The following is a 21,251-nucleotide window of genomic DNA, read 5'->3' as shown; positions in this document are numbered from 1 at the left end:
TTCTGAGAGACTTATAATTTGCAAATTATAATTATTTTTCTTTTTTTCTATTTTACATTACTTAAATATCAAGACAAAGTTAAATAAAACTTTAGAAGTAAAATAAAAATTTAATAAAGGTAGCGCTTTCATTGAATTTGTATTTTTACCCAACAATTTTCAAAATGCAGATAGACTCTGAGATTTTTAAGAGACTTTTCTACATTTGTAATATTGAAAATTAATTACTCATAATTGCGGCATAATTGCGACACAAACGAACGAATTTTATAACGTTGAGCTCAACGATGATAATATAGAAACTTTTAATTTTCTATACAGTATGATGGACACTTTCGAGATAGTTATCTTCATTCGAATAGCGTTATTAATTACCGAAGTTTGCCTTCAAAGATATTTCGCGATATGCGCTTTGAACATCGACGGCGACGTCGAAGACTCGCGCCTCGAAGTGACCAAGGTAATCTTTATCTTACAGGAGAGAAGAAATTCACAGGGTCAAGGCAGCGAAGCGTGAAGGTGCGTTGTAACATCGTGACGCCGTTTACAACGCCATTGCCACTTTACAGCGCATCGCCGGCAAGAGTGTAGAGTATGTCAATGAAAGGAGCTGCGGTTTTGTTTTCTCGCTGATCGACAGAAATTATTACACAAGAAAACCTTGCCAATCATCCCGCTCGTCATTGCCAATACTTAATTATCGCCTGAATCAATCGCCGATATGTCGGACTTATAACTTCTTCGCTAACTCACATCAAGTCTACATCTACTTCATAAAAAAAAAAAAAAAAAAAAGAACCCTGCAACTTTTTTTAAAATTCAAAATAAATGATAATTACACGTTTCATTAAAAAAAAAAAAAAAAAAAAACAGATTGAGAAAAAATGCTTGCACAATATTTCATTTCAGTATCTATCAAACAACCTCTTTTTTTTAACAAGAAAGAGATAAAATATTATTTTTATATTTAAAATAATGTCGCTTTCAAATTATAAAGTTTCTATAGCATTATTAAAGCAAAGTTACCTCGTTTTCCCGAAAGCGAGGAAATCTGGGTGATGCGTTATAAAGCGACGTAACTCGATCGAGGTATAGTCCGCTTATAAACCATTGCACAAGGTCCGTGAAACCTTGGTGCCACAATGACTAATGTTCTAAAAGAGGGGACATAAGACAAGGTACATACGTAGATACCCGTGGCTTTCTAAGGAAGGCGAATGTCATAACTGTTCTCCATAAGTTTCAGTTACGTCTAACCAGTGCTCCTGTCAACGTTATTACACTTCTTCTGCTCGCGTGGTGGTAACTGTTCATTAATTATTTCCCACCTGCTTAATTTATTTAACAAAGTAAATTTATATTTCATATTGCATGAATCGTCAAACGTATGTTGCGTTACTTTTTACAATACACTCGTTTTTTTTTTCTTAGTTGGAATTTATAGACGCAATTGAAAATAGTAATTAAAAGCTTTAAACGTTAGTCTCTCTTCAATTACACGACGGAAGAGTACGATTCTCCAAGTTGTCTTACCGGTAAAGAATAACTTAATGATTAATCTGCAATTTTTTAATTCGGCCTTTGAATCGTGAGAACCAGCGTTTGTTTGTTCTATTTTTTTCTTTTTGCAAAAGAAAAAAAAAAAAGGCGGAAGAGCGCAAGCCTTGAATATTATCAGTTGAAAAGTGGAAGATATTCTTATTTTGTTGCCTACTTACGTCAGAAAAATAACGCAGGTGCGGGTCGTTTTCCAGGCAGTCTGTCGGCAGACGGCGACTGGAAAATTTCCGCAGAATATTTCTCGCGAGTTGCGAGTCGCCGTTGCCGGAGAGAAGATCGAGAGAATTCACCGAGAAACTTGAGAGGAGATTCCTAAGAGGGGGTCGACGACCGATCGTGTACATACAAGAGCGACCCATCTTTGAAAAGGAACCGACATTAAAGTCGCTTAATCGCGATAACAGCGCCAGTGACGAGAGAACGATCTTTCTTCTCTCAGTCTCCTCGTGGCTCGCGCACCTGTTTCGGGCTCGATTCCTCCAGGCTTACCTCTCGCCGTGAAATGCAATCGATGCTCGGAATTTTAAAACTCGTAATCTAGTGTGGAAGCGATAACGTGCGTCACGTAGTGAAGCAATCTAGAAAGCAGTGTCGCGCTCGCAACTATACGCAGTAGACGAGTCCTCATCACGTCGAAGGAAGCCGTTAAAAGGTAAGTGAAGAAGAAAGAAATGTTCTTTCAAATTAAAAAAAAAAAAACTTATCAATAACATATACTTTTGTAATCAACCGATAAACATGCCTATTTTCTAAAAAAAAAAAAAAAAATGACTCACGCGTAGAAAAGTTGACTCACTACTTCAGTAATGACTCGTATAATTAGAAGGCTTAATGCGACACATTTCGCGTACCATTGGAATTTTCCACGACCGCTGGAAGCGAAATTATTTTCGGAACTTGCGAAAGAGATATTCGTAAACTTTAGCTTGTTTACATTTTTGGCCAGTTCTCGCGTAGATATCAAGTACCTTGGGAACAAGTATTAATAATCGTTACATAGCGAATTCGTATTTAAGTCTAAAGAGATGCGCTGTGACAATACTGTTAAATATCAATTTAATATTAATATTTTAATATACCCTTTGAATTTAATTAAACATTGTACTGTCAATAAGAACTATCTGTAATTTTCCTTTATAACGTCTACATTAATGAAGGAAAAAAAAAAAAGAAATAAGAATACGAGTATGCGGAAGAAAACGGAATAAAATACCATCCATTAATTTCTTTTCCTAATTGCAATGCAATGGATAAATATATCTGCACTTTATGTAATCTAGTAATTGAGGAAAACTTTTTTTACAAATAATTTAGTTTATTTTGTTTAAAAAATATTTTAACGTTCACGCTAAGTTTTATTCATTATTATTATTATTATTTTTTTTATTGTTGATAGTCATATTTTTTTAGTATATCGCATTTCAGTATCTTATTTGCTTATCTGTATTTACCGTATATTGAATTTACAAGCGGTGAAATAAGTCTCGCATTAGAGAATATAATACCAGGCACATGTGCAAAAATGCGGCGATTATCTCGGTGACTTATTTATTATGTGAAACCCTCATTGTTTAGCGAGTATTGCGCACGTTATATTGCACTGTAACGCGATCGTTTTCGTGATAAAAATCGTGGATTCGTGCATTTTAATGGAGCATTGTACACACACGATGAAAAATTTTCTTCAAACACGTTAAACGAGCTTTTTTCTGAAATAATTTCGCAGCAATTTTTAAACTTATAACCCATTTTTTATTACCTAACACAAATTGATTATTATTCTTACGTTCGTATTTTTAGTAATTCAAATAATTAGAAATATCTGAACGAGACAAAAATTTCCTGACATCGTTTTTCTCGGATTGTTCAAGTTCGTTTTATTTGTATATCATTTTGTAACGTGGAAGATTTTTCTAAATATGAATATAATTGCTGAAGATTCCTCGTTACGGTTGTTAAACGGGATGTCGAAAAAATTTCTCGACGGAAAATTTCACTCGCCGTCCATGTCGCGGAATAAAAATCGTATCATAATCTTCGCGTCGGGCAAGCCCACTATTTTCCTTTTATTATTTTATAATTTTTTTTTTCTTTATCTACAACGTGTCTAGCACCGTGCCTGTGAGCGACAGCCACATTAACATTCGACGTCGACGTTTTACGAACGTCGCGTGTCTTTTTATTTTGCGACGTATCACGTCGGCGAGAGTGAATATCTTTACGCCACGCTATATTTCCGAGATCAAAGTGGTAATTGTTGAACGATTGCATTCAACGGTGGATCCGCGCCCGCAATTTCTGATCAATTTCGCAGGCATTATATTACATCAATCATAATACCTCAAGGATAAGCTCCCTATAATTGCGAGAGTATTGAGGGAAAATGTTTTGGACGTTTCTTAGGCACGTAAAACCGATAGGCGTAATCGACATCGAGCAGAAATTTCGAGTAATATAATTTAATGATATAATTACCGCAAAATATTGCGGCGCGAAAAATTCATCGAAATCTAGTTAGAACGGGAGATGTTTCCCGATTTATACGTCGCGGAATCCTTGCTAATTAAATTATCTATCTATACACATATTCGGCCGGAAGTGATAATTACAAAGTCCCAATTGTGTGAAACGTTGCTGCGTAGCCCGACTGCCAATCAAAGCTCTGCAAATGCAATATCCGGTTTCCTTTATAAAGAGAAACCAGGCACACAAAGGAGACTTCAATCCGAAGCACAATTATCCCCACTTCGTTGGGATGCGTTATAAGCGTCCATCAATCTCGTTCGATTAATTTAAAAATATGCTTTGATTGCTCGGATTTTTACCGTATGACAATGAAAGCTGTTGCTTTTCGGAATCACGATATTTCTCCCGCCCCGAGATTAATTAATCTTTAATAATACAGTGCATTTTTTGAAATGCAATTTTAAAATTGACTAAATCCACAATTATCAAGTAATCTTTATTAATTCTGTTTTTAACCCGGCGTGAGTAAAGTTCAACGAGAATAAAGTACGTTTCTTAAAAAAAAAATATTATAAAAAAATATTATTAAAAAAATATTATAAAAAAATATTATAAAATATTATAATTATATCCTCTAAAAAATTATAACTATCGTTTTTTTTAAGTGGCTTTTTCAATTTATATAGGCGATATTTACGATGAATAAAACGAGTTCAGTGAGTCGAGCCTCAGCGGATCGACTTCACACGCGAAAACGACGGGTTTAATGCTCGATGATTTTCTTGTGGGTGTTAATGTATCGCTAATAATGCTAATTTTACCCTTCACGACGGCGGCAGGTTTCACGTAAGTTCGCCTGTGACATATTTATTGCAACTGGTTACTCGAACAGACCCGTCGGTGAATATCTAACATCCTTCTCTCTATTATCCTATTAATTCAAACGACACGTATGTTGCGCCGTGTGCCGCGTCGCTAGCTTCCTTGTAACAGTCACCTCTAATCAAAACTAAGCTGCTAACACCCAAGCCAATAAACACATCCGAATCTACGTCGCGGGTTTTGCGCGGTCATTAATTAAACCGACGACGTTCCTCATCAAATACCGTGCAAATAAAAATTATTTTTTTCTTATCCCTCTAATAATAAAATCCGTAACAAAAGCACCGTAAACTGGAAGATTATTTCGTAACCCAGTGATCGATATTTCACGTATACGCTTCGATCTTTATCAGGCGTTGCTCCAAATAGTGAGCGTCAATCATCTCGTATTTATCCCCTGGTTTTTATCACGCAGCAACGTGTTTTAACACCATTTCACCGTTTTTTATCAGAGGTGATAACTGTGTCGCGGCAGAATTATTACGTTTTATAATATCTTCAATTGTCGGCGATCACTCGATTGGCTAATCGAAAGAAGCCGGGCACGGGACTCGGAGGAGGGTCCAGAATCTTCCGTTATCTTCGACGGTCATCCGGCCGTCGGTGCATGATCATTTATAAGATACTTGTTCGCGCGTGATTTGTCTACCCCGCGAGTGGGGGAATTTGCACGGAGGCACCGTGCTGATATAAGCGGAACATGGACCCAGCATCCGCAGTCAGCCAGTCAGTCATTCGGTCATTCAGTGCCCAGTAAAATAGTGCCCGCTCGCCGGTAGGTTCCTTTCACTTTTCGTGTTCAAGCTTCTCCCCGGTCGGTCCGGATCGCCGGACTATCGCGCCGCCTCGAAACTCCACGCCGTGACATATGCACCGTTGCGTAATTTGATTTTATTTGCGCGAACGTGAGACGAATCGTCAACGTACAATTTCCCTGCTTTCGATAAATTTCGCGCTTTTCTCGATTCCTGCCATTTTATTTCAAATTCCCAAGTTTATTCTCGCGACCGACCTAGCGAGTCTTCGAAATAACGCCCGCGGCACGCTGATTGTTCAGCCAAGTCATTCGGTTCTCAAAAAAAAAAAAAAAAAAGTTAGTTTCTGTTTCTACTTTTAACGGAAAACTTCGCAAGCTGTAATTGAAAGATAAAAATAATTGAAAATGAGGCTAACGTCGATAATGCGAATCGATATTTTCATTACATAGAATAATTCACGGGCGATGCCTGAATAAAACGATCTCAATACCATTGATATTTCTCTTTTTCGAATATTATGATTTTATCTATATTTGTCGTAAAAGAGGAAATTGCTAAATATAGTAGCTTGTTATCAGAAATGCAAAACTACAGCCATCCTACGTATCTATCAGAAATAGCGAATGTAACACGTTAATCCATAATGTCAATATCTATGCACGTAGATAGGCTAATGTTAAATTTAGTAATTACGTGGTCAATTGTGCGGTTCGTTGGAGTTTAATAATCGGGAGAGATAACGGCGGAAATTATACCTAAACAATTTTAATTAGCTACGACATTTTAAATGAGCATAAAACAAATTACGGTCACACCGTGGAAGAAATAGCAAAATACATCAATACATATTTTTAATATTTTCTCCAGGTCTGTACGTGGCTGTTTTAATTATTATTATTATTATTATTTATAAAGAAGATTATTAAAAAATATTTTAAAAAGTTATAATTTGTAGAATGCAAACGAGTTTACTTTTAAATTCATGGAAATAAATTTTCATGATTAATTCTTGTAGAATTCCTTCAAATTATAGATCACGATTAGATCCTATGAGCTTTTTTTCATTTTTAAATCCAAAACTTTTATTAGATCGTATATATTATTCATATCGATTTGAAATTAATACCGCAAAATTTTTGCAACTAATAACGTGTAATTCTGAGAAATGTGAGAACATAACAAGACGCTCGCTATAAGTTCTGATTAATCTAACTCAATGTAGAAACAGTCGATAGAAGCGTCAGAGTGTACATGACGTGTAAAGCCGGTCTTGCGATGAAAATGGAAATACATCGCCGCGTGCATGTGCTTGCTCGGGTGTCCGCGAAACGCGCCATCAATTCACGCGGTGCTTATGTTAAAACGCATGAATAACGCTGATCGATGAAGTCGCGCAGGTGTTGTGAACGAACACCTTTTGCTATGGATCGATGTTACCTCGGAAGCGCCTCGCGCCGCATTTTCCGAGTTCACGGTGCTTTCGTTCGCCTTCCGCGGTATCCGGCCCGTCATGGAAAAATTTTGCGACACGTACCGCTAAATTGACTCGCACCGGACCGAGTCGCTACTCCTTGAACCGTGAACTTTCCAGCTGGTGCCTGCATTCCAGCGGATTGAAATATTTTTGATGATTATATATACGTTGAGATAAATTCTAATTATATAAATATTATAAGTAAAAATTTTGTATTGTTATATAAAAAAAGAAAAAAAAAAGTTTAATTTTAATAATAACTATAATATACCAAGAATCACGATACATCTCGATATTGGTAGGAAATCTATTCTATCTTTTGTGCGAAACGTTTTCAAGAGGGAAAGCACCAGCGTCTTATCCTAATAACGTCGACAAAAATTCTTTTAATAAATGTATACTTGTCGAAACGAAAAGCGTGAGATAACGAGATAAGTTAAGTATGAAGAAGTACTGGAGAAATATAATAATCGTGATAAAATACCAATATTTGTATTTTATAAGATACGAGGGAAATAATGGTGATGAGAGGAAAAGAGATTTCTTATTGGAGCCAATCATATCGAAGTTGACAAGAAAGAAAAAAAAATAATAATTCGATAAGTTTGTACTCGTGTTCTGTAAAGAGTTCGTGAGAAATAACTAATTAATAACGATTTGAAACGTCAGATATTGCATAACGTTCTAATAAAAGAAGTTGAACTTTCCTTGCAAAATAACTAGAAAAACGATAACTTTCTGATACAGATATAAATGCGTTATGAAAGCCGCGTAAGATTATTAATAAAATAAAAGAGATATTAAAAAAAAAATATTTTCTGCCAATAAATTAAGCAACAAAAAGAGAGAAAAAAAAATTTAAATAAATCGTACAATATAGATAGAAACCTAGAATATCTGATGACTTGACGGTGATCATGCGATAACATTACCTCGTATAGCTTTACATAAATTAACATAATTTCGTGGATCCTGCATTTGACGTAGGCCGCTCATGGGAGTCCGAGTAAAAATAATAAATTTTATGATGATTTGCAACTATTCTAAATAACATTCGACGACGTCACGTCTCATCCTCATTGCGGTGCAATGTATTAACGTATACACGGAAATTAACACGGACACTCGGTATCAACTTTATATTTAACTTGGCTTGACAGTATGATTTGTGCTGTCCATTTAATACATAAAAAAGAAAAAAAAAATTACTCAATCTCCTTAATTAACCACGAAGAAACTCACGTATGCCGTATCAAAACGTAGTTCGTGCGTATCGCGAAGGTCATCTAATAGCTTAAACTAATAACAAGAAATAAATTGTACACGTACGCCTAACACACGTGTAGCAGGAAAAAAGGCTCGCTAGTTTAAAATTACTGACCTCCTATAGTTCTTTGATAATGCAAAGTGACGTGAAAGTAATTTTGCCTTCAGCTGGTCAACGCACTTGTTTTTATCCCTAACGTTTTTTCTTTTTTCTTTTTTTTTTTGCGGAAATTATGCATAACGGTTTGCTTTCCTGAATCGCGCGACTTGAAAAACTGTGTCGCGCAGATTATCGATTAGTCCTTTCCGTGCGAGGTCACAGTTAATATTAATTCCCTCGCCTGACTGACCTTTAAATCGATTAAATTACAATCTAATTGTATATATGAAGTGCAAATCTCAATCTATAATCCGGAGACATTCGATATTTTCTTGACAAATATCAATCAATTTTCTGCCGTTCTATTTACAGACCAATACGCACGATGAATCGAATGGTTGCATTACTATTGGCAGCTGTAATTGCTGTCACATATGCGGAGGAGGTACGTATTATAATCCGAGTATTGCATATATTAATTCATTTCCGTAATAATAAATAAATCATCAATCGATTTTCTGGTAGATTATTATGTATGACGATCGAATGATTACTCTGACGAGCGTTGATTATAATTGATAACGTGATGTAGCTTTGAATTAAACAGCGGTTATGTATTACGCGACATTCGTGAATAGAGATTGTAATACAATCAGAAAGTCGAGGAATACGTTGTTAATTCTTATTAAAATAAAAAAAAAAAAAAATATTTTTTTGTCCGTGAATTAATTCGCCTCTAAAAAATTATTTTTTATTTTAATTCGATAATTCGCTATTACTGTTACACTGACTGCCACCGAATTGAAATTAGGACCTGATAGCAGTCGTTCGCCTGACATCATTTTCCACGCAAAATGTTACGGGTGACTTGAAGATCGTACAATCCGCTTCAAATGGACCCGTTACTATCACCGGCAAGATCTACGGACTCTCCGAGGGGTCGCACGGTTTTCACGTGCACGAGAAGGGAGATCTGACTATGGGCTGCACATCTGCGGGAGGACATTTCAACCCTGATAACGTGAGAATATATATTCCACAATTACGCCCGTTTATTCTTAGACGCGTGCACGTTATATTCTTTCACGCAATTAAAAGAGATTAGTTTAATCTGCACAGTGGAAAAAAAAAAATTGTTTTCGCTGTATCAACTAAATCTGAGTATAGCCGAGTGCTTCAGTTCGTTTAACAAAATTTTTCTTTTAGCGCACGTTTTTCTCAGGCTCTTTTTTTTTTTAATCTTTAAAGAAAATTCTATTTCTACGTTAAATGTCTCTCTGGCTATTTCTTTCTGCTTCGTCAGTTTTTCATTGACTACGTTAATATTACTTTTTCGATTACTTTCGCTATATATTGTTAATCCGTTAGGCCACTCACGGCGCACCGGAAGATACCGTCAGACACGTTGGCGATCTAGGAAATATCCAAGCCAATTCCGCAGGAGAGGCGACGATAAATATCACTGACAACGTTATCTCGCTGAAAGGCTCGAACAGCATTTTAGGGCGATCCATAGTTGTACATTCCGGCGAGGACGATCTTGGCAAAGGCAATAGCTCTCTGTCCCTGACAACTGGAAATGCTGGTGATCGTTGGGCCTGCGGCGTCATTGGCATCGCGTAGGTTACCGCTTTATGAATACACATTACTCTTTATTTTATTCTAAATAGAAATTGTTCACGCCCGAATTTTCATCCTCTGTTGTTGTTTCTTCGTAAAACAGTAAAAAAGTTTCTCTAACATCCGTCAGAGTATAATAATTTTCACGATTTACGATAAAACGATGTCAGAATAAGTATCTACATTTTCATTTGCTTATTGCTTGTTTCGTTGTTGTCGCTTATTTGTCATGTATGTTGCAATTTTGCCGCGTAAGCACTATAGACGTCAGGCGGAAAAAATTAGACCGACGGGAAATACATTTATTCAGCGTAGCAAATTTTGTCCTATCCTCGCACCCTTTTCACGAGACTCATCAAGAACGAAACTGAACATCTGCATCTCATTTTGTTCTGCATATTACAGAAAAATCTGAGGTACTTCGAAGGAAAATGTCAACGGTTAACGGAAGAGAGAAAAAAAAAAAAGAATCAATATCACTTCGTAGATTAGAACGTTAATTAGAAATTCGTTTGATTAGGACTGACCTACTATTGTCGAGACGTTATTTTCTGTACAACTCTTCCCTTATAAAATACTCTGTCGTATACATGTTATGTGGTTTGTAAGAAAAAAAAAAAAAATTATTATTTGTAATAAAGTGAGAAGTAGACGTAGAATTAGTACGAACGACATGCTCTCAGTGTAAATGCGTTGTAATGTAATTCTCTCTTTGGCTGTTGTCTCGTAGCGTGTCCACCTTTTGTATGTAAATTGTTAATGATACGTTAACAACTTGTTTTATTCCTCTGTGTTTCCCTGATACATCCTTCCCTTGTTTATTCTGTTTAAATTTCTTTTTTTTTTTATGTTACTTTAAGAGAAGACTAAATAATATCTAAACAAATTAAATGTGTCAAAGGCGTAACGAGGAATACTTTAATAAATTATTTCACGAACACGCACGTTTAAATGCAAACAATACGCGCGCGTTATGTCCCTTCGCGTAATTAAGAGAGATTAGTTAATCTACGTTTTTCTCAGACTATAGTTCCACGCTAATAAAACGGCGCGGTGTAATAATATTTTGCTAATTTATGAGTCTGCTCTGTAAAGCACAAGTAAAGTTCGAAAAGTTAATATCACCCTTTTCTATAACAATTATTCAAAGGTAGTATCACGGCGATCGTATAACGAGTATCATAAATAACGCGCTGGACATTAATCGCAAAAGTTATAATACAGTTATAATATTTACCTTCTTTTAAAGAACATAATAAAAATTACAATAAAATATATTGCTATGAAAATGTAAATGTCTCTAAGTATTTTTGGTGAATTTTTTACGTGTCACATTGCTTTGAATGAAACCCTCAGCCGCGACGACATTTTAACGCATTTTATGTATTCCCTTTTTGTCTCCACGTTAGTATATTTGTCGTTCGAACAACGCCAATAAATATTAATGCTTTTAACAACGCTTGGGACTTTTATTATTTGCTTCCGACTAACCGCCGCGCATCGCGCTACGATTTGCGTATAATTTTAGATTCTGATTTATGTGACGTGACGAAATGTAGAATGCATTTCATTTTCATTCAGATACGATCTCATGCCTCCGCGTGTGTGGACTGTAGAGCATTTTTGCACGTAATTAGATCCGCGGCGGACGATACGTGCAGGTTATGGCAAAACTTTGCAAAAATGTAAATCCTACGATTTTCACCCTTAACCCCCGCGCGCTTCGCCGTAATATTGCGAAGCTCAATTAAAAGAACAATTATCGATTTCTCCAATATTGCTTTTAGGTCGCCGAACGGCAGTTGGAATTCTGGTTCATTTGTTACGCCGAGCGTATCGACCCTCCTGATATTCTTCCTCCTCGCTGCTTATCAACACGTCAAGTTCTAACGATCCTTCGGGGGCTCCGAATAATTTTGCGTCTCGTTCGAAGATAAGTAAAATTACATTTGCATACCGAGCTGACGAACCGGGCGGTGGCTGCGACCGTCAATTACAACAATATCAGCGAACGACGTAGTTTTTCACCGACGTCGCGGAGCATTACGTCGGGGCTTTATGTTGGCGATCGTTATTCTAACGCGAGCGTGACTTACCGGCCGATTACTATAAGGCTCATTGAAGTAAGCTGATTAATTCTAATTGCATTTACGATGTACGTACGAGTGTCTGCGAAACGTTAGCGTAGCTACTTGAGTTGACACGCCGAACGATCAACTGTTCCAACTTCGGTAACGAATCAGCAACGAAAGTTTTTACGTTTACATTTAATTATTGTGCGATATCGATATTATTTAAGAGTACTTAATTACCGTAAGTTTGAACGCGAAATATTTGACGGGCAAATAATCCGTCGAGCGTAAAGTATATCTGCTGTCGCGTCTACTTAATTATTTAATTAAAAAGTGCATTCGCCGTTCGATTGAATCAGTTTATTAAGTATTATTTGTTAGAATATCGAGTTGTATTATCGATTTTTAACCCGTTCGCTACCGCGGATAAACATAGTTGGCCGTCACGAAATATCCTTCGTACATGGGCGACTGGAATCGACCGATATGTATCATTCACTTTCTAAATTAAGTGTGTTGTTCGACGTTATATCAGTGTATTATCTAGAATATATTACTTGCTTCGAAGTTTGCTTCTAGTAAAGAGCACCTCGAAATGCCAAAAACAATGAAACGCGCGCACCTTTGGCGTCGTCGTAGCGAAAGGGTTAATGCAATAATTTTTTTTTTTCATATTTCTAACGTGAACGTTTTGAAAGTCGAGTTATACAATTATATACTATCGTTTGTTTTACATTTTTTTATTTTCTAACTGCAGATGCATTAACTGAATCACAAGTTATATTATCAATTCTTTCGATTAATGTTTCTTTATCGCAAACTTTATGTACAATGAATTCATATTTATTAAAATAAAATTCCTCGTTGATGTAAAAACTGTCTTGTGTTTTTTTTTTTTTTTTTTCACGACGATTATAATGATCCGCTTCGAGCCTAGCCACGAAATAATTTCTTAGATTATTAAGCTATAGTTTTTTAATATAGACTCGTCCACGCGGATATCAAGCGAACGGCAGAGTAAACGACGAGCGGGGTAGAAAAAGATGTTTCGGCCATACAGCGGTGAACTTTAAAGTCGTGACGTGTTATCATTATGCATGCAGAATTACGTGCAGGTGCAGCTACTTGAGGAATGAGCGCGATAACTATGTTTACCGTGTGCTCTCTCATTAACCCACATAGATGTCCGTAGCACGAAACGACTTGGATTTGCGCGAAATTCTAGATGCATACGAATCGCTTGAATTTTTCTGCTAAGTAATATCCGAAGGAAAAAAGTAGATGCTTATCGAGCGAATCGAATCGCGAAAACGAAAACTCGCCGGAGCGGCCACGAGGCCTACGTATGACCCACTTTTTGCGTTCTATCACGTAGACACGTGTAAATAATGTGACGTTATTGAACTGCGAGGGGCAATCGTTTAGCACGATGCTCACGAGCGGTTTGTTTTGATCTCCGATAAAATTATGGCGGATTCCGTTCGTTCTATGAACGAATCGAGAGCGCTTCGCTCGCGATGCGGCGCGAAATAATGCACGTGGAGTCAAGTAATTGATGTGTCCGTTACAACAACCTTTTGCCACTTCGTAAATTAGTGAAGTAATCTGCAGCATCATTGCTCGTATATAAAAAAAAGAGTGATAAACGCAGAAAAGAAAAAGTTAATAAAAATTATTTAATTATAATAATTATTTGTTATTTAAATAATAAATTTTATGAGTAACATTAATGTCAAACGTCTTGTTAAATAATAAAAATTGCTTTTGATTAACTGCAAAATGTAGAAAAATGTTAATTAAAACGTCAATTTTTAATAATAGCGCTAACGTTTGGAACGGCTCGTTACACTGGAGCACTTTTTATTAATTTAAATTAAAATCTTGAAAATTAATTTTAACGTATCGTGTCTACGCTCTAAAATAAAAATCACCAGAAATGCTAACATCTAATCAATTCGTACTGACATATAAAGACAACAGAATCAACAGTTAATATCCTGTCAATAATAGAAAGCCCAATTAATTCCACCGTCACAAAATCAGGTCCGTTGAAGAAACTTTCTCATAAATTAATTTCCAGAATTGTAGTTGATTTCGATCGTAAAGACGTTGTAACAAAAGGGAGCCCGTCGACTGTCTCCAAATCGATAGTTTGGGGCGGAATACAAAGGGACGCCAAATTCGAAACGGAGTTTCGTAAGGCTTTAACGAAGATTATCAATATTCAAATAGAGATTGTATCTTTTGTATGCTGCTTTTTTTTAACCATTAGGGTGTGCTTCGATCAATGGTAAAGAGCAAGTGACCATGGTTACCACGACAACTACTTTCACCTAGAATCGACGACCAATAACGAACTTATAACGTAGGACTTCGACCTGAAACCTATGTTCCCGCCTTCACGCTGGCGGCCACGCGAGCGAGGATTTCGATCGAAACCTTTCCTGTGGGCTCGAACGACGGAGCACCACCCAGGTTGCTTCCATTGACCGCACGGTCGTCGCACGGAACGCAACCCGATTGACTATGTGTCTAATTTTTTAAACCCTCCCGAATTTCAAAACAGTAAAATCACAAAAATAAAATTTGAACACCTTCAACGGAGAAGACTATCAACCTCACGTCATGGAGTCCTGCGGAATGAGCGTCATCAAATACGTCCTGTTCGTCTTCAATTTGATCTTCGCGGTGAGTAAAAGCGAGGAAATAATTTTAATACGTTTGATTAGTTCGAGAAAAAATTTTGCGCAAAATTTATGCGACGCGCAAAAGGACTCGGTCGATTGTGATACGCGTTCTCTAAATTGGCGTGATCTTTTGAAAATTTGCGCTCTGCTTAGTATAATTTTTTTTTCTTTTGTAATTTAAATTTTTCAGATATCCGGCATAGGCATTATCGCGGCCGGAGCGGTGGTGTTGTCAGACGTCGGTGAATTTGATCACTTTGTGGAAGGCAGGATATTGGCACCGCCTATAGTGCTTATAGTCGCGGGATCTATCGTTTTCATCGTAGCTTTTTTAGGATGCTACGGAGCGATAAAAGAGCATTACAACATGCTAATCGCGGTGAGTCAAAGAAAATAATAAATGGAGTAATTAAACAGCTTGCAGCAAAAAAAAAATTTAATCTATGTCACGCAACTATTAAAAATAATTATCGAAATAATTAGAAGCTTGACGATACTTTTTAAATATATTTATCTCTAAAATGTTATCTCAAAAATTAATTTAGTTTGCGGCCGCATTGTTAATAATTTTCGTGATCGAGCTCGCGGTGGGCATAGCGGCGGCGGTGTTAAAGGGCGACTTTAGCACGGCAATGAAAGATACCCTGAAGGAATCATTGAAGAATAATAGCGAAGTCGACAAGCAAGCCTGGGATAACATACAGAAAAAGGTGAGCACACTGAATCTGGAGCGCAACGTGCTAATGGATTTGTCGATACAAAAGTGAGGTGATGAAACAGTATAGCTTCCGTGCCACAAAGATAACAATGGTTTCTATAATGGCGGGTGGGTTGGGTTACTTGAAATAATCATCGCGTGCAAATAGACAATTAAAATTATTTCAGCATTACGAATGCGTTGGCTATTCGAAACTTTGGCCTACCGCGCGAGATCGTATATCTTCAAATACTTAATATTTTACAATTTGCATTGACAAAAGCAATTTTGTAAATGTACATCGAAGGGCAGATATGGCCGTTTCTGCGGTGAAAACGGCTAGCGTACGTAATCATAGGTGGCAGAGGCAGGGAATGAGAGAACGGGGAAAAATCAGTCATCGGCAAACCGGCCGGCGCGGTATATTCACATGCGATACATGTGAAACTCGATGCACACGACGCTAAAGTCACGTTTGTTAGCTGCCGTTGCCATATCTGCCTTTCATCGTACGTTATATAGTCAAATCGTGCAATTGAATACTTTTGCTTCGCTTTGCCGACAATAGTGACGAGAAAAATAGAATTAATTATTAAATCATTCAAGTAAGCCACATTAAAATGTTTAAAAAATGTTTCAAGCTAATTAAATTTGATTAATGCATTGAATTTAATTGCTCATACAACAGTTACAGTGTTGCGGCGTGGATAGTTATATGGATTGGCCTTCGGTCCCGGTATCCTGTTGCGAAGGTCCGATACAAATGCAATGCACAAGGTTTAATATGTACAAAGAGGGATGCTTTAGTAAGCTGGAAATGCGAGTTCAGAATGGAGCTACAGTCCTAATCGGCGTGGGTATCGGAATAGCTTTTGTGGAGGTGAGTAAAATTTATTTTACAAGATATTTTAATTAAATACGCCAAATTAATTCTATGTGCTCTGCAATTTACTATTATGATAAAATTAAACAGACTTTAAAGGCGCAATAACAAAAGAGAGCTTTTGATGTAAAAATTACGTTTATATCTGTTTTAACAAAGGCGTATTTTAATTCATGCATCAAATTATTGTGGCAATATTAAAAAAAATATATTTTATTTTGTTTTATTTTAATTTCTTTTTAGATTGCCGGTATCGTTCTTGCCTGTTGCCTCGCCGCATCCATAAAAAAGGAAAGCGACAAATGAAACGAAGTGTATTAATTTAATTTCATGCTGCATTAGGCTAAGCTGCAAAATTCGCTGTCTTGCCAATAAAAGTATGATAAAATTCGGCTTGATATTATGAAAAGGATAAAATTATATATTCTTTTCAGCCATGAGTGACGAGCTTTATCAATTAATTATTAACTTCATTTGGCTAATGTCGCGCATTGATTTTTTACGATATTTTTATCCTCGCCTCAGCACAACAACAGATCTAATTTAAGCTTCGTAATTACACTTGGTATTTATGTATATTTATCATGTAACAATATACATCATGCTTTGCGTTTACATTACATAATTAAGTGGTATTACCGCGGAGATTATAGAAATATTTCCACAAAAAGATATTATTAATATAAATAGTATTAATATCTTTTTTTTTTAATGAACACCAATAAGAGATTGTTTTATTTAAAAAAAAAAAAAAAAAATTATGTTCCTCAAAATGTTAATTTACAATTATATTATATTATATATATATTATATATTTCATATATAGTAAAATATACGATAACTCTTTTTCAAAACATAGAATAATGATATTATTGACGTAAATTGTGACGATATTTGTAGCATATATACATACAAATAGTGTTATATATTATTAAATGTACTAAGTGTTTTGTTCCTATTTTAAAAATCGATTTATCTATGTGATCATGAATGGTATAAATGTGTGTGCTTAATGCAAATGTAGCTTGCATATAAACGTAAGATTTTATATATGTAATAATCCTACAAAAATTATGCTATCTTTAGTATTTACACTAACAGCTATAAATTGTCATCTTCCTATGTACAATAATATTTTTTAATATTTTAATTTGACGTGTCTATTCTTCAGTTATACGTATAATGTATGTTACATTCTCTGTAAAACAAAATAATAAATTTCTGCAAAAATAATTCTGTTAATTAAAAAAAAAATTCTTTAAAATAAATTTATTAATGTAGATATTTAAAAAATTATCATATAAGTGGAAATCAATGCAATAACTATAAAGTTAGAATATAAGAGAAAAAAAAACCTCCCCGGCGGGGAATCGAACCCCGGTCTCCCGCGTGACAGGCGGGGATACTAACCACTATACTACCGAGGACTTATGTCCTCTAAGATACTTTTTACGGAATATAATGATCATCTGACTTTAAGAAATCTTTTGATTATAAGACATAAATGTAAATTTTATGTAATAATTATTTAAAAAAATTTTATCTCACTGTAATTTATATTAAAATAAAAATAAAATAGATAAAACAATAAATAACAAGTGTTACGTCTATTTTATATTCTACTTCCTACAAAATCAATATAAAAAAATTACAGCGCGAATGTACAAACTAAATAAAGTAAGTAAAAGTTAAATATAAAAAAAAAAATTTTAATAAATTGTCAAATTTAGTAATTCATATGTGACATATACAGTAGATTGCAGTTGCCATCTGTATGACATGAGACAAAGCCACGTGTTTTATCGATCGAGTGTAACAGCATGAAAATTAATACCTTATCAATCATTTTGCCACATGCAATCTATGAACAAATACCTACATTTTATCCAACTAAATAAATTCTATCAAGTAGCAGGGAATTAGATGAGACTAAAGATGATATATTAATATTGAGCATGCAGACATGGGTACAATAATTTTCCTAAGTCACCAAGGTTCCGTGGTGTAGCGGTTATCACGTCTGCTTTACACGCAGAAGGTCGCCAGTTCGATCCCGGCCGGAACCACTTATAATTTTTATTCTTCGTTGTAATATTGTTATTTTAAACATTTTTTAATTGTACAACATATATCACAACAAAGAATTAAAGGTTAATTTACTTATTCAATTTGTTATAGTAATTTGCCCTAGTTACACTCTACATAAATATGAGAGTTCTTTTGCTTAAGAGTTCTTTTTTTTTCAAACTATAACAAATATCAAGTTAATTAATTAATTTAAATTTTTTAAAGACAACGTAAATTTTTTATTTTTACCACTTTGTTTTCTCTCGTTTCAATAACGATCACAGAAAAGTTTAAAGCTTGTAAAATTATGATGCAATAATATTCCAGTAATGGATATCTGACAAAGGACTGAAAGAGATATTGTGTTCATTTGATTCACATGAAATCGAATTAACTTTACGTGGTACATGCAAAAAAGGGAGCAACGTATATAATTAACGTTTAATTATTATTTCATTTAATTTCATCATAAATAGAAATTGCAGAGCACGTCATTTACTTTTGTTTCTTTTACATTAAAGATAACTATTTAAAATTTCATCCGTATGCAACAAACGGGAACAACATAAATGTGTTGTTAATATACATCGGTATTATCCTACTTAGCTATCTCACTTTGTTGCCGCGAGATAAAATGCCAGGAGTTCTGAGATTGAAACCGGACTTACGCTGGCTGCACCGGCAAAGAAACTGTTGACTGGGCACAGGTGGAGAACCAGATGGTTCAGGTTCAGCCAGACAATGAATATCGGCGACGTTCACCTGCGGCTTTACTCAGCCCATCATTCATGCAAGCTAAACTTAACTCCGAAATTTTTTCGTCCTATGCTCTTTCCTAATGAGAAGCAATCTCTTCCCTTTTCTCTTAGACTTTTTGTTACATAATTACAGTATTTATATCCAAAAGTTTCAACTGTTAAATATTGTATTAATAATTTTAAACAACGCTGCAAGGATAAAACCTACTTTCCATTACTTGCTGGACTTATACCTAATCGACTTCGCATCAAAATTTTTAAACTTGATGCATTACGAACCGACTAACTTCTTTTTACCTAACGCTTTATCAATCGTTGTCATTTTGTTAAAACTAGCAAATAAATGATAAAGCCTCTCCCTTTTCAATTATCTCTTTTCCCATAAACTCTATGCATCAGAAACGATTGCGAGAACGATTTCTTTTGTTGCCAACGTTTTCGGAAGAATGACGACCGTTTTAACTCTTCCGCTTGACGAAGCACGCGGAATCGAGTTCGAGTGAGAAGGGATGCTGGCAAGTGTCGGCGTGGAGCCTTGATACATGCGTCTACACGCGGGGGAGTCCGTACGCGAAACGGTTCCCTCGTTTTCGAACTGCAACGGGAACGAGGGAGAAATCGATGCGTGAGCACTTGGCTCAGCTATGTTCGGATTCAGGGGTGTCTACGGAGTTGAAACAATCGGCACGTCGTCGCGTGCTAATTAACCGCAGCTAAATACGACGTTTTAGCATGTCCCGGACGACACGTGGAGATTCAGTCTCGTTACTGGATCTCATTTAGATTTAAAAATATGCACGTTGGAGAGACGCTCGCGGAGCAGCGTGAAGCACAATATGAGAAAACTCGTGTTGCATTTAAATTAATTTTTCACTGCTAGGAACGAATGACTGGCGTGTCCGACAATCTAAAAGCAGAATCACGAGAATTTCTTGAAAGAAGCAGCTCTTTTACAATTACGCGCGAGTCACAGATTCAGTTTTGACATTTTTCATAGTTGGTTTAATTACCGCGACACAAATTTACATTATAATTCGCCGAGCAGTCGACGGCTAATATTGACGGTAATATTGGCGAATAAAATATTTTAACAAAAGGAAAACATATATTGTGCATCACGCTCTAACGAAACCGAAGCTAATTCTCGGTGGCGTAACTTTCTCACACACAATTTCGCAAAGTGCTTTCATCAGATAACTTTTATTGCAACGCAAACACGACATATGTTGACTATCTTATCTTATCGCCCTGCGATATTATACAATCGTGCCATAGTTAGCGCGAGGGGACCGCGCTTTAATGATGTGTTCATAAATAGCAAAATTATATGGCGATACGTCAGTGATAAGCGAGAACGCGTTGCCTGAATTGCATTTCGCGTAGCGATGCGTGCTGATAAAGGTTTATAATTGCACGATCCTGTTTCAAATGAAAATTCCACGGGCAACAAAAATGAATATCTCCCTTAAATTAATCTTTGAAAGACTCACCGATTTAACGGATGATCTTCGCCGTGGGCTCATTTCCTGCATCGACACGTTACGGATGCACTGGCGAAGATCACGATAAGGTAATGCTGCCAAAGCAACTTGACTGTGTCCGAAAAAAAGGAAGACGTATCGCGGAAGTGTCCGACGTCGGTAGAGCCTCGCGCGTTTCACCTAGAAAATAAATGTACGTTAGAAAATTGTGGTATTCTAAAAGTGTAAGAGTAATAAAGCGTATACATATAAGCTGCATATAATATAAAATTCATTAACCATTAAAGGAAGGGAAATTTTCAATCAATCATTTTATGTTTCAAATACATGACGGTGACCAAAAAAAAATGCGACACGGCAGGAAGCATTCGACGTTAATTGGCGGAGCCTCATGTGTTTTATCTGCAAAGTAAATGTACGTTAGACACAATCTACAGATATTCCAGAAGTAAGAGTTATAAAACATATATATAAATATAT

At 35.9% G+C, this 21,251-nt stretch overlaps 2 protein-coding genes and 2 non-coding genes across 6 annotated transcripts; 3 read left to right on the top strand and 1 right to left on the bottom strand.

The window, feature by feature from the left end:
• Nucleotides 1-1,767: 1,767 nt before the first annotated feature.
• LOC139108892 (superoxide dismutase [Cu-Zn]) lies at nucleotides 1,768-13,074 on the top strand. 3 transcript variants are annotated; one of them, XM_070667548.1, is made up of 5 exons: nucleotides 1,768-2,212; nucleotides 8,879-8,951; nucleotides 9,318-9,527; nucleotides 9,875-10,125; nucleotides 11,914-13,074. In XM_070667548.1, exons 2-5 carry the CDS (start codon nucleotides 8,892-8,894, stop codon nucleotides 12,014-12,016), a joined length of 624 nt encoding a protein of 207 aa, XP_070523649.1. In that variant the 5' UTR covers nucleotides 1,768-2,212; nucleotides 8,879-8,891; the 3' UTR covers nucleotides 12,017-13,074. The 3 variants fall into 3 exon arrangements, with proteins under 3 accessions (XP_070523649.1, XP_070523651.1, XP_070523650.1); XM_070667550.1 differs by lacking the exon at nucleotides 1,768-2,212 and adding an exon at nucleotides 5,540-5,683; XM_070667549.1 differs by lacking the exons at nucleotides 1,768-2,212; nucleotides 11,914-13,074 and adding exons at nucleotides 5,540-5,683; nucleotides 10,532-10,596.
• Nucleotides 13,075-13,123: 49 nt separating this feature from the next.
• Nucleotides 13,124-17,896, top strand: LOC139108891 (CD63 antigen-like). Its single transcript, XM_070667547.1, has 5 exons — nucleotides 13,124-14,886; nucleotides 15,076-15,264; nucleotides 15,431-15,595; nucleotides 16,271-16,462; nucleotides 16,709-17,896. Exons 1-5 carry the CDS (start codon nucleotides 14,824-14,826, stop codon nucleotides 16,769-16,771), a joined length of 672 nt encoding a protein of 223 aa, XP_070523648.1. The 5' UTR covers nucleotides 13,124-14,823; the 3' UTR covers nucleotides 16,772-17,896.
• Nucleotides 17,821-17,892, bottom strand: Trnad-guc (transfer RNA aspartic acid (anticodon GUC)). The gene has a single exon. It is a non-coding gene; the product is annotated as a tRNA-Asp (tRNA).
• Nucleotides 17,897-18,458: 562 nt separating the features above from the next.
• On the top strand, nucleotides 18,459-18,531 carry Trnav-uac (transfer RNA valine (anticodon UAC)). Its single transcript has one exon. It is a non-coding gene; the product is annotated as a tRNA-Val (tRNA).
• Nucleotides 18,532-21,251: the final 2,720 nt, after the last annotated feature.

This window comes from Cardiocondyla obscurior, linkage group LG16 (assembly GCF_019399895.1).
Source record: "Cardiocondyla obscurior isolate alpha-2009 linkage group LG16, Cobs3.1, whole genome shotgun sequence".
NCBI lineage: Eukaryota > Metazoa > Arthropoda > Insecta > Hymenoptera > Formicidae > Cardiocondyla > Cardiocondyla obscurior.
The sequence above is the reverse complement of the archived record's forward strand: the minus strand, read 5'-3'. Positions and strand labels throughout refer to the sequence as shown.